This window comes from Prionailurus viverrinus, chromosome D1, assembly GCF_022837055.1.
Source record: "Prionailurus viverrinus isolate Anna chromosome D1, UM_Priviv_1.0, whole genome shotgun sequence".
Taxonomy (NCBI): domain Eukaryota; kingdom Metazoa; phylum Chordata; class Mammalia; order Carnivora; family Felidae; genus Prionailurus; species Prionailurus viverrinus.
Window position 1 is genome coordinate 103,653,194 of NC_062570.1, and position 13,409 is coordinate 103,666,602.

General features: G+C 42.3%; 2 protein-coding genes across 5 annotated transcripts in view; one reads left to right on the plus strand and one right to left on the minus strand.

The window, feature by feature from the left end:
- LPXN (leupaxin) overlaps positions 1 to 4,801 on the minus strand; it is a 41,298-nt gene extending 36,497 nt beyond the window's left edge. The window contains exon 1 of one of the 2 annotated variants that reach the window (XM_047876763.1): positions 4,082 to 4,801. In XM_047876763.1, coding sequence (XP_047732719.1) covers positions 4,082 to 4,097 — 16 coding nt within the window. In that variant the 5' untranslated portion in view covers positions 4,098 to 4,801. Of the gene's footprint in view, positions 1 to 1,466; positions 2,516 to 4,081 lie in introns of those variants that run through there. The other variant, XM_047876762.1, reaches the window with a different exon arrangement.
- A 144-nt stretch (positions 4,802 to 4,945) lies between these two features.
- The window catches only part of ZFP91 (ZFP91 zinc finger protein, atypical E3 ubiquitin ligase), a 47,336-nt gene continuing 38,872 nt past the window's right edge, over positions 4,946 to 13,409 (plus strand). For 2 of the 3 annotated variants that reach the window (XM_047876758.1, XM_047876759.1), the window contains exons 1-2: positions 4,947 to 5,429; positions 11,526 to 11,554. In XM_047876758.1, coding sequence (XP_047732714.1) covers positions 5,077 to 5,429; positions 11,526 to 11,554 — 382 coding nt within the window. In that variant the 5' untranslated portion in view covers positions 4,947 to 5,076. Of the gene's footprint in view, positions 5,430 to 11,525; positions 11,555 to 13,409 lie in introns of all 3 variants that reach the window. The other variant, XM_047876760.1, reaches the window with a different exon arrangement.

A 13,409-nucleotide genomic window follows, 5' to 3' on the forward strand; every position in this document is an offset into this window, starting at 1 on the left:
TCTCTCTCTCCGTCTCAATAAATAAACAAATAAACATTAAAAAAAAAATAGGAGAACACCTTGTAGATTAATCAGTTTTGGTGTTAGGGGTTCCTGAGAGCGATACTGAACAAGTTTATTATTTTTCTTAGTTTTCTCATTGGAAATAAAGTGGATAATACCTATTTCAGAGAGTTGCTTCAGACACTAACATGATTAATATCTGTAAAAACGTTAGGTTTTAGCTTAACTCGCTGAATACTTATTAGTTCCCTTTTGAATTACCTGCGTGAAAGCCATTAGGTGTTGCTAAAATACGAAAGAAGGGCTAGATTCTAGTGAGCTGGACTTTGAACTTAGAAACGTGAACTTCCCCAATTCTCACACAGAATAAGAATGTGGATTCTAGTCCAAGTCCAAAACATGTTCTACCCCAAGCAGCAAAAGAGAGACTTCACCTTCAAAACAGTTTTGTGTCTATTAAATACCACCTTTCCCTCTTCATTAACATCTCTTTCCTCCTATAATTTGCCTTTCTTCCTTTCTCTGCTCCTCGCGCTCTCAAATTACACTCCCAATAACTAACACTCCCAATAATTAACAACAGCAACAAAAGACAATATGCGAGATACGTTTTGTTGTTGTTGTTGTTGTTCACACTTTTGACATACCCCAGACATAAAAAACCCGTAACACTATGGAATTAATACAGCTTGGAAAGCGAGTAAAGGTTAGTGACTCAGTATTAGGAAGGATGCCAGCAACAAAGGTCAGCTGAGGATAAAGAATGAATCCCAAGAATGACAAAGCTTCCATTACTCCAAAGATTTGAAGTCAGCGATCTCTCTGAGCCATGTGGCCAATTGTTTCACTGCTGGTTTTAATTGTTTGAAGTGGAAAGAGTATCATATTTGCAGTCCGTAGTAATCTGTTCCTTGAGAATTCCTCCAAATAAAGAGCTTAGCAACAGAATTGCTGGAGTTACTGTGCTAATTCTCCTTGGTTTAATACTAAACCATGGAACAAATGAAAGCACCCTGGCCTTTCTCCAACCTTTACAGATGTCTCATTCTTGCTCTTCCATTTCTTCTCCTCACCAACACCATCTATCTCTCTCCCTTTTTTTTTTTTCTTCCTAAATCATATCTCTGCAGGTGCCAACTGTGTGACCACCCTGTGACCTCCAATAGTCGCCAAGGGGCAAATACTCATAATAAACAATTCAGTCCAAAAGTATTTGTGCATGGTTTACTCCGCTAAGCACCAAACTCTGCCTGTTTGTGCCACTAAAAGAGTGCACCCGGAGTTCCCCAAAAACAATCCTAGTTCCTCACGCTTCACTCTTGGTTGGGCTGAGGTCAAGAGAGAAGTGGAAACAAAATCTTCCAGCAGCACCCTCCCCCTGGCTAGAAGTACATCCCACCACACAGAGATGGTAGCCAAGTCTTCATTCCTTCAGTTTCCCCTCCAGGAAGGTCCTCACTCACCCAACTCTTCCATTGTCACGCACCCCAAGATGCGCTGGTCCCACAGGTTGTGAGGAACTGTTTTAGCATGTGCTGAAGAGGACTGCAAAGGAACTGAACGAAACAGCATGAAGCAGCCTCTATAACCCTTTTTGGTTCCTGTATTTGCGTAGCACTTCCTCTCTTTTGATTTGGTGAGTTTTTTCTTTTCTTTTTGAAAAGTTAGGGTTCTAAAAATGGGACATAGAAAGATGGGTAGTAGGATTTGAGTTCTGTTAGTGCATTGGACAGGGTGATAAAGATTCAAAATTAACTTTGAAAAAAATTGAACTCCTACTATGTGCCAGGATTCATCTTGAATTCATGGGAGTGGCAGATTTGCACTTGTTTCCTCCAGTGTGGCTGGAGCATCAGAAAACCTGCTGTGTGTGAGTGTATGTGAGTATGTGTATGCGTGTGTGTGCACATAAAGCTGGGGACCACAAAAGCAGTTTCCTTCATAAAATTTCCATCAGTTAACCAGCACCCAATTCGTTTTGCTGTCTTCATTCACTTAATTATCCTGAAACTATGCTTCCCTGCTTTCCTGAATAGACTGTAAATCCATTAAAAGCAGGGCAGAGTAGTAGTCACATTTAGATTTTCAGGGCCTGGCTACGCCTGTGGTCCAAAACACAACCAACTATAGCAGTCATGAAAAATGAAATGGGAAGACAAGACACAAGGCGTTAAGCTGCAGATGTCTCAGTGAAGCACAATTTCTGCTTAGCTATGTTGCTTTCTAGCAATTTCTCTGAAAAAGGACACTGAGATTAACTTTCATCTTTTACCACTCTGATTTTACTCACCTTGAATGAAATAAAACATTTACAAAAGGCCTCCTATGAGAAGGCAGTGTGTGAAGAACTATAATTATGGCCCTGTGAAACAGATATTATTATCTCCATCTCTACCAGTAGTGAAATAAATTCAAGGAATAGTAACTTGAGGAAATTAACAGAATTATAGGTAGCTTTACTATTTACTATAATCCAGAGAGAGAGAGAATCTAAAGCAGGCTTCTCACTGTCAGTGCAAAACCCGACGTAGGGCTCAAACCCACCAACCCACGAACTGTGAGATTGCAACCCATGAACTGTGAGATCGTGACCTGAGCTGAAGTCAGATGCTCAACCAACCGAGTCACCCAGGCGCCCCAATCCAGATTTAGTAGGATTTATCCAGATTTAAAGGAATTATTGATTCTTTCATTCCCTCTTGACACAAAGATTTTTTTTTTAATCAAAAGATTCCCACTCTGCATTACTTTGAGCAGCCATTGGATGTCAGTGCTGTTCCAAAAGTCCAGATGGGTTTGAAAAAATTCCCATCCACACTAATCTGTAGTTTTTACAACTGAAATGTCACTAGTCCTATGAAAGTGCAGAACACTCGACAGCAAATATGCCATTTGCCTCATCTGAACTGGTAACTAAGCCAAGACACCGAGGAAAAATGCACTTCAGCACTTGGCTTGCAAATATTAGACTCCATCTGCAGTTTAACTTAATGATTTATGTGAAATTTAGAATTGGATCCCCAGATCTTGTTTCCAACTGCTTTCCCTGGGGGGTTTTAACCCTGGATGTTTTATTTTCTAGGGGTAAGAACCATTCTCTCACATCGCTTCCTGGGTATAGTTCATGAAAAGCAGTAAGGAAGGAATGCAGGAGTCACTGACTGCAATTTGGAAAACAAATGGAAACTCCCATTTGACGCATTAGGATAATATAGTTGCATACGCTAGAGAACAGACAGGTAATTTTTGACAAAGCTGCTATTCTGACCGTGCTTCCTGTGCAGCAGAAACATTCAAAACCACAGAAGCCAAGTGGCTTTGAGGGAGGGAGCATGAAAGAGGCCTTGGGTTTCTCTGAGTAGGTCACAGAATCACGATAACAACCCTTCACCCTACCCCCTTCCCTGCAGCCCAGGGACCACAGCCAAGTTAGGCAGCTGACGCCAGCTCCTTGGCACCAACATCTGGTAAAACAGCAACTCTAGAATCCTTTCCACAAACTTTTATTTTAAAAAAAAAATTTTTTTTTAATAGACACAGAGAGACAGATTGCGAGTGGGGTAGAGACAGAGAGAGAGGAAAACACAGAATCCAAAGCATGGTCCAGGTTCTGAGCTGTCAGCACAGAGCCCCACGTGGGGCTGGAACCCACCAGCTGTGAGATCATGACCCGAGCTGAAGTCCCAGGCTTAATGGACTGAGCCACCCAGGCGCCCCTCCACAGACTTTCATTAAGAACCAAATGAGTGGTGGGTTTGTGCTATGCGCCAAGCACCCGACGGATCCAGATTCAGTGCCTGACCTCTAGGAGCTCACGGGTCACACATAAGATGACGAGGCGTATACTGCAAACATGAACGCTAGGAGGTGCAAAGTAACCAATCCAGGCCACTGTGAACGTGGCCACCCAAGAAATGTGTCGCCAACACCGATTCCAAAGTCAGGAAAACAGTCCTAAGCTATCCCAACCAGCAACTGCCCCGACAACCCAGCTGGGATCTGTGCAAGTTTCGCGGCCTAACCCGGAAATACTACCTCCTTGAAAGAGCAAACGCCCACTGCAGAACCAGTAAACTACCTTTCCCATCGTGCATTACTCAAAACCTCCCAGCATCCTCTACGCCTCCAGTTGCCTGTCGTCTTTTGCTAAAGCTCAGGATATTCAGGACTTCATCTCCCAGGATGCCTTTTGACAAGTTGACCCTGCGCATGCGCCAAGAGGCGGGCCCTCCTTGCCCTCACGACCCCGCCTCTGTTCTACCGCCGCCATTTTTTCAGAGACTTTCATCCGGCAGCCGACGGCGTTTTTTTTCTTAAAGGAGAAGCGACAACTCAAAAAATTTTCCCCTTCTTTCCGCAAGACCTGGCGGCGCTGGGGACAGAAAGGCCACAGACAGGAAAGTGGGGTCGGGGTGGAGGCAGAAGAACGCCAAGGCTACTTCCACGGCTTAAGGAAGAAGGATAGAAAGAGCCCTGTGGCATTAGCGGCTCCTTAGGGAGGCAGGTGCGCGCGCAGCCAGTCCAGGGTGCGCGCGAGGCGGGGAAAAAGGTGCGTTTTCCTCCCACCAATCTCCTCGCGGGACCTGCTCCTCCCACTGCCCCTAGCGCGCGTTGAGCTCGTGGGGCGGGGGAGGGGGGGAGGAAGGTCACTTTAGGATTGTCGCGAGACGCAGCCGTTTAACGGTGAGAACGGGTGCGCGGGGAAGGAAACCTCGCGCGCTCCCTTAGAGCCGTTTCCTGATTGGTTGAAGGAAGGGGTGGGGGAGGGAACCTGGTACGTCGCTGCGTGAGAGGCCGCGAGGGGCAGGACGAAGAAGCCGTCCCTCCTCACCGATTGGTCCGCTGCACGTCTGTGGCGGGCGCGCGCGCCGCCAGCGGTAGCGGGCCTTGAGTGGCAGGGGGTGGGGGGGGCGCCCTCGGAGCCGGGCGGAGGGGAGGGGGGAAAGAGGAGCGCTGAGTGAGATTGAGCCGGACGCTCCGGGAGGCGAAGGGGGCGGGGGGAGCAGCGCCGCGGCCGCCGCCGCCTCCGCCTCCGCCGCCTGGGACGAGGGGGTGGGGGACGGACGAGCCCCGATGCCGGGGGAGACGGAAGAGCCGAGACCCCCGGAGCAGCAGGACCAGGAAGGGGGAGAGGCGGCGGCGGCCAAGGCGGCTCCGGAGGAGCCCCAACAACAGCCCCCTGAGGCGGCGGCGGCGGCGGCGGCGCCTGCAGGGACCACTAGCAGCCGCGTGCTGAGGGGAGGTCGGGACCGGGGCCGGGCCGCTGCGGCCGCCGCCGCCGCCGCTGTGTCTCGCCGGAGGAAGGCCGAGTATCCCCGCCGGCGGAGGAGCAGCCCCAGCGCCAGGCCTCCCGACGCCCCAGGGCAGCAGTCCCAGGCCGCGAAGCCCCCGTCTCCAGCTCAGGGCAAGAAGAGTCCGCGACTCCTGTGAGTAACGCAGTCTTTCAGGCGGTGGGAAAGACCCCCCTCTGTCCGCACGCAACCCTCTCGGCTCCCGTAGCGCCCACTCCACGTGACATCCTGCCTGCTCTGCCCCCTGCCGGCTCGCGCGCCAGATGTCACACCGCCTCCCTGCTAGCTGTCCCGTCGCTCCTCTCTGGCCCTCCCCCGTGCGCTCCGTCCGCGGGGCCACTTCCCCTCTCCCCGAGGTCGTCCTTTGTGGGATACACCTTTCCTGCGCCTTTAGCGGCCCTCCTCTTCCCCGCCGCCGCAGGCTTCGCCCGCACTCTGGCATCTGCACTCCCTTTGTCAGCCTGTCCCTTCCCCTCGTAAGGCGGCCCTCCGGTATTACATCACATCCCCATTAGGAAATCAACAGCACGGTCTTGGCTTGTAAAGTGTGTGGCCCCCACCCCCCCTTCCCATTAATTAGCTCGAGAGCCAGTTGTATGAGCAGCTTTATGTAGTTTGTTCCACTCTGCTGAATTTTCACATCACGTTTCACTTGTTTTAGGAATCTGGTGCTTAGGAGGGTGAAACGTGGCTCTGCCAGTTTTAAGTGTAGTCTTTCACACAGCAGAATCAGATGGGTATCTTTTAGTGGTTTTCCTTTTCTTTTCTTTTCTTTTCTTTTCTTTATTTATTTTTAGTTTTCGCTTCTCTGCTTGTGCTTATGCTCCAACGTAGGAACTTCATCCTTAAAAGACAATTCTTCAAGGAATTCTGTTATCACCTAGGGATAATGGGACCAGGAACATAAATATTTAAAGATGTTTCTATGTCGGAAATACTGAGTACGTGTGTTTGTAAATTGTAGAAATTAATCATATTAGCCATTGAATTCGTCGCTGAAAACATTTTTATCTTTCGACTTTCAAGTGGAAAAAAAATGGGTAAAAGGGAAAATTGGAGTGGGGGAATTACAGTTTTAAGCGCCCCCTCCCATAGATAGTGTGGCAAGATTTGGCTCATCCCAAATTTAAGACTTGAAAACACCTCTTCCAAAATAAAAACTTAAGTCTGTGACTTACATGCTTGTCTTAGAAGCCCCTCAGAAAGCGATAAAATTCAGAGGTGTTAGATGTACTTCAAATTTTTGAATGTTATTTGAGTTAGCATAATCCAGAGAATTTATTGTGTAAACTGCAATTCTGTGAACAAAGATCTGTACATACAAATCATTTGGCTGCGATTGGGATTCTAATTCCTGTAGATTAATTCCAGTCACAAAAACTTTTAAGATTGTGTATTTAATCTCACCAGTTTGAAAAGAGCTATCATTACCCTTACTTGGATTAAGTTCCTTGGACAAATTTCTTCAACTGCGTGTGCTTTTAGTTTCATTGTTTATAGGAGCTAATGTTAATCCTTATGAGATGAATTAGAATTTAAGTACAGCACGTGACGCACTTAACACAAAGCCTAGTACGTACTGCATGCACTTTGCTAAAAGTTAGTTTTGAGTGGTGGCAGCACACCAGAGACGTAAGTGGTGCGTGGTGGTTTTATGTGAGCTCTGCAAAGTTGGGATTTTTTTTTCCATTTCCTTCTTTTGCCACACCTGGGAAAGTTAATAACCTCATAATACATTTGTAATGCCCTTCCATTCTCACCTACCCATCTGAGTAAAATATACCTAAACTTCCTTGCTCATTTCCCTCCCACTTTCCTACCAGTTTTACTTACAGAAATGATGTCTCAACCTGATGACACCTAGTGCAATAGTTTTTTTCCATTTCTTTGGTTTTTTTCCCCTAACTTTTGGCAACAAAAGTACTTACGAGTCTTTTTACTTTAAAACAGTTGAACTTGGATGAAGATGACTTAATTTAATCCCTTCAGTTTTTTTCCTCCATATTATTCCCTGGGGGGAGAAAGAGCCTTAATTCTTAGTGTCCTTCCCTCTTATCCAGTATTGTAAAAGATAGTAGTGTTCTTTTACCTTCTCTTAGCCTCAGAACTGTCTCTTAATTTGAAGTTACGCAATTTTGATCAGATTGTTAAAATAAATTTTCCTAGTAATAATTTACTGCATGCCCTAGAAATCAAAGGAGTTCTAAAGCATTTCAGTTAACTAAACCATGATTGAGCAGTAACTGGGCCCGGTACCCTGTTGGGAGAGGCTTTATAAAGGTAAATGAGACATTGTCCCGGTCTTGAAGGACTTTGCAGTCTGAAGGGAAGATGCAGTGATTAGTGAAGGTTTGTGAAACATGTATGCATGGTTTACAGATTTTCAGAGTGATAAAGCAAACTTTAAAACTAATCAGTTAAAATTATTTAACCGTTCAAGATATTTCAAAAGGTTTTTTTCTTTCTTTTTTTTTTCATGTTTGTTTATTTTGAGAGAGAGGAGGGGTCAGGAGGGAGGGACAGAGAGAGAGGGAGAGAGATAATCTCGTGCAGGCTCAATGGTGTCAGTGCAGAGCCTGACACAGGGCTCAGTCTTGGGGCTCAGTCTTGCAAAGCATGGGATCATGACCTGAGCTTAAATCAAGAGTTGGATGCTTAACCACATTACCCACTGAGCCACCCAGGCACCTCTCGTGAGGTTTTGAGTATCAGTTTACTGAACCCTGGTCAGGTACTCTCTGACCTTCTTCTCTATTTTCCTAACAACATATGGCAATTTTTTAAAAAGAAGGAAGAGATTTAATCTCTGTCTTAATTACTTGTTCTTTTCAGGTTCTTTTACATATTCCAACGTTTCCTCCTATAAATTCTCAGTAATAGCTGTTTCACCTACATTTGTTTCTCTTGATTGAAGAGACAGCAAAGTGTACAGTAGTTTAAAAGGTTAATAACTACAGGGATTTGGATTGTTTGAAACCTCTTTTTTTGTTAGAAGGCAAAGTAATGAAGTAGAAAAAGATTGGACTAGATAGTTTCTGCTCCCAGCTTTCTACTACTCACTAAGTGACCTTGGGCAAGTTACTTAAGCTCTTTAAATTAGTGTCTTCATCAATAACTGACAACTTATGATTTGTGAAGTTAGCTTTATAATTAAGTGATAACTAGGTTACAGTTTTTAATGTACATTTATGCTTGTAACAATGTTTTCGTTTACATTGAAACATTCAAAAGTTAATGAACAGGAAATCCTTATGGAAGGAAATGATTTTTCAGTGAATTTGCTCAAAAGAAAGGCATAAAGTTAAATGCTAGAAACATTTTAAAATAAAACTTTAAGGCTAATTATAAGAAAAGATAAACCAAATATGAAGAAAGGTTTTTATATCAGTACCATTGAAGAATTTGGTTCATCATTTGCTGTATTTTGGCCAATAAGCTTAAGAGTTCAGATTCTTATTTTTTTTTTTCAACGTTTTTTATTTATTTTTGGGACAGAGAGAGACAGAGCATGAACGGGGGAGGGGCAGAGAGAGAGAGGGAGACACAGAATCGGAAACAGGCTCCAGGCTCCAGGCTCTGAGCCATCAGCCCAGAGCCTGACGCGGGGCTTGAACTCACGGACCGCGAGATCGTGACCTGGCTGAAGTCGGACGCTTAACCGACTGCGCCACCCAGGCGCCCCCAGATTCTTATATTTTAATTGCAGATGTTTATATACATGTCTAATTTTTATTTTATTAATAACATTTTTTTAATGTTTATTTTTGAGAGAGATAGACACAGTGTGAGCAAGGGATGGGGCAGAGAGAGAGAGAGAGAGAGGGAGACACAGAATCTGAAGCAGTCTCCAGACTCTGAGCTGTCAGCACAGAGCCTGATGTGGGGCTCAGACCCACAAACCGTGAGATCATGACCTGAGCCAAAGTTGGATGCTTAATCGACCGAGTCACCCAGGCACCCCAATCCACGTCTCATTTTAAAGTATATGTACAGTTCTCGGGGCACCTGGGTGGTTCAGTTCGTTAAGTGTCTGACTTCTGCTCAGGTCATGATCTCATGGTTTGTGAGTTCTAGCCATGCATGGGGCTCACTGCTGTCAGTGCAGATCCCACTTCAGATCCTCTGTTCCCTTCTCTCTCTGCCTCTCCCCGCCACTCTCCCATGCTCTCGCTCTCTCTCTCTCTCTCTCTCTCTCTCAAAAATATTTTTTAAAAAAACTATATGTACATTTCTACCATTTTTTTTTTCTGAATTCATCAAGTTAAAACATCTGCTTTTTACTAATACGGAAACTAATTCTTAAACTAAAAGTAGGTTAGATTGCAAAAAAGGCTTCTTTTTGTTCTACCATGATCATAAGGCCTGTGTTTAGCCAATGCACTTCGTGTAAAACTTCAATAAATACTTTTTTAAACTTCTAGCTATTGAATAACCCTATTGGCTAAAATGAAGTATTCTTAGAGGGACTACTGCAGGTTTCGGGGGAGGTTATAAATGAAGGAAACAAATATTGCTCTATTTTCTGGTACATGGCATTCCATTTTTGGTGTATTTTCTTGCTTAAAGTAAAATGGTAGTAAACCTTTGGGTGACACTTTCTTGCTATTTCCTTTTGTAAGGTGTCATGATAATGGGAATGAAAAGGCAGTAATATTCTGAATTGAAACAGCTTTTGAGACTCTTTGGAGAAAGCTCCAGTTGTAGAAGTTTAAAATTCTGAGCTTTCCTCTTATGGTGATCAATATGGTAATAGAAACATGTTAGCATTCCAAACGATTTTGGAAAGTTTATTGCATAGTTTCAAAATTTAGCAATTAAATCTGTACTTCTCCTTTAGAGTTAGGATGATTAGCAGTTATCTTATGTTAATTATTAACTGGGGTGTTGATAATATAATTTAAAATAAAGGTATAATACCAAGCTTTAAAAAAAAAAAGTGGGATGAGAAAATGATAGCTGTTCTTTCTAAGGAGAACAGATTTTGTTGTTTTTTTTTTAATTTTTTTTTTCAACGTTTATTTATTTTTGGGACAGAGAGAGACAGAGCATGAACGGGGGAGGGGCAGAGAGAGAGGGAGACACAGAATTGGAAACAGGCTCCAGGCTCTGAGCCATCAGCCCAGAGCCCGACGCGGGGCTCGAACCCCCGGACCGCGAGATCGTGACCTGGCTGAGGTCGGACGCTTAACCGACTGCGCCACACAGGCGCCCCTAAGGAGAACAGATTTTGTATTATGCTATGGCTTCTGTATTTGGACATTCTTTTATTACATAAGATTTTCATTTATATCAGGGTTACTTTCAAAAAATTAAAAAAAAAAACAAACCAACTTTGTACTGCTTCATAAATACTGTGTGACATCTTTACAATACAGATCCAAGACCTGAGGACTTTTGAATTTGGGTAATGACTCCAGGGGCAGGGGTTCATTTTACCACACTCAACAGTTATGAATGGTAGAAATGTTAACAAATTTAAGACAAGATAGTAACATTTTTAAAAATCCACTTATAACACATAAAACTCTTTGCTGTTGCTATCTAATTTGTAAAGTACAAATTATATTTATTTCTAAGGTCCAGTCTTTTGCCTTTGTAGAAATAGATTTTGACTTGGGCATAACAAATGAATAATTTGGGGTTTTCTGTTAGGTTCATTAAATTTTTCTTCTGAAAATTGTCAAGTATACACAAAATAGAGAAAACAGTACAGTGAAATCTCCATAGTTGTCAAGATTTTGCTCATTACCTCTATCTCCCTTCTCCTCCCCGCTTTTTTTGACAGACATACCTTAGAGAAAATCTCAAATGTTTGATTTCACCCCTAGTTACTGCATTTAGTAAAATAAGGACATTTTCTTACATAACCACTTAATATAATAAAATCAATATTTCCTTTGTATTAATCTTTTTATGGTTAGAAACTGTCTTGAAGAATACTGTAGCTGTGTGCTGTCAGATATGATAGCTATTTAAATTTACATTAATCAAAATTAAAAATTCACTTCCTCAATTACATAAGCTATTCCAAGCACTCAGTAGCCACATGTGACTATCATATTGGAAGGTGCAGATATATAGTATTTTCATCATTGCAGAAAGTTCTATTGACCACACTACTCTAGGTGCTTTCTGCATCACTCTGGAGATGAACCTGAAAGAGATAAATATCTGTGTTTTAAGAAAGTGTGCAAGATTGTTCTTTTAATAGTTGATTCTCATTTCTTTCAGATGCGTGGACAAAGTAACAACTGACAAAGGTAAGACTTGATCATTCTTATCTGTCATGTACATTACACTGGTTGTTTTATAATCTGATAGAAAATAGAATAAACTGCAGCCTAATGATTCAGATTGTTCTCATTTAAAAGTGACTTTTATTTAGTAAAAAATTATTGGTGTGATTAGAACCTATTTAGATACTAGGTTTGGGCAAGTGGAACATTTTGGCATTATTTGGAAACCTAATCAGTGTGAAATCAGATTATCTCATTTCAGTTTATTGCAATTTGTTTTTAGCTATATGGTTTTTTAGTAAAGTAACAGAAATTATACACAATATACAGAGTATAGACAAAATCTTGGTGCCTGTAGAGACTCAAATTATAAATGCAGTTTGAAGAATGTGAGAAGAAAAGTGTTCTAAGATTTCATTCAGCCTGATGAATCATTAAATGGGATTATTAGACTGTTTCTTTTTAAAAGAGTTTTACCAAACCAAATATAGGTATTAAATGTAGTCTTCTGCTTATCTGGATTATGAAAGAAAGCTAATATCCACCTTTTTAAAAACAAAAAACAACTTTTTTTTTAAAAGACTTTATTCTGGCTTTGCAGATTGGATTATTAAAATGGCCCCTAACATGCTGGGCCAGTTGCTCAGTCATTATATGTATATATTTTTTCTAGTTACTGCCTGCATTTCTTGATGCTAAATCAAATATGCAGCATCCGTTTTAAGACTGGAACAAGTATACTTTTAAGTGCATTTCATTTATTGTGTCTGACAAATCTAACTGAGGCTTGGCCAATTATGTATGTACACGTGTTTATGTATGTATGTGTTTATATACGTACATATGTTCGTATGTATTAAGATTTTTCTCTTCATAAAGAATGCTTTGAGAAAATGTAACATGTATAAGGCAAGTTTAAAACCTGGATTTTAATGCCATGTAGAAGAATGACAGTGTGATTAGGAACCAGTGACTTAAATTGGTGGCTGCTTTGTAAATAATTAGATACCAGTTGCCAGGTTTTTTTTTCCTCTGAATTTTAGAACCTGAGGCTAGTATTTCATATCAGGCAGAAATATTTATCCTAGGCAAATTTTTTTGTGTAGAAAACTTTGCATGACCAGTTTGCTGCTCTTACTTGGAAAATAGAGTCTGCCAAGAATGGAAGGTCTAACGTTCCTTATTCAGAGATCATTTTGAAATGTTATATTGTGAAGAAAACGTAGACAGGTGGCAATCAAGTATCAGAGCAGTTTTTATTAAAACAAAAGACAAAATCCTCAGCTTGCCTTTATTAGAGCTAAAGTTGTTTGATGTGTCTAAATAGTATGTATAAAGAAATTATTTGGGGTTGCCTTGAGGAGAACTTGGAGGATGTGGTGGTAATTTTGAATCTCTGTTGGAGATAAATTAATTGCTCTTTGCATAGATGTCTTAAACCAGAAATTGGCTTGTTACATAGCCGTGCAGCTGTGGAGAGATTAAACTGCATTCTGAGTAGCTCAGTCTCCATCAGTTCACTCAATTCATTAGTTAAATGCTCCGAATCTTGGGGCGCCTGGGTGGCGCAGTCGGTTGAGCGTCCGACTTCAGCCAGGTCACGATCTCGCGGTCCGGGAGTTCGAGCCCCGCGTCAGGCTCTGGGCTGATGGCTCAGAGCCTGGAGCCTGTTTCCGATTCTGTGTCTCCCTCTCTCTCTGCCCCTCCCCCGTTCATGCTCTGTCTCTCTCTGTCCCAAAAATAAATAAACGTTGAAAAAAAAAAAATTAAAAAAATAAATAAATAAATGCTCCGAATCTCTAGTTAGAGCTCAGCACTTGAATTCAAGTTCTGCCTTTTATTGCAAATAATACCAATACCTGAAAATCCAGTGAACATT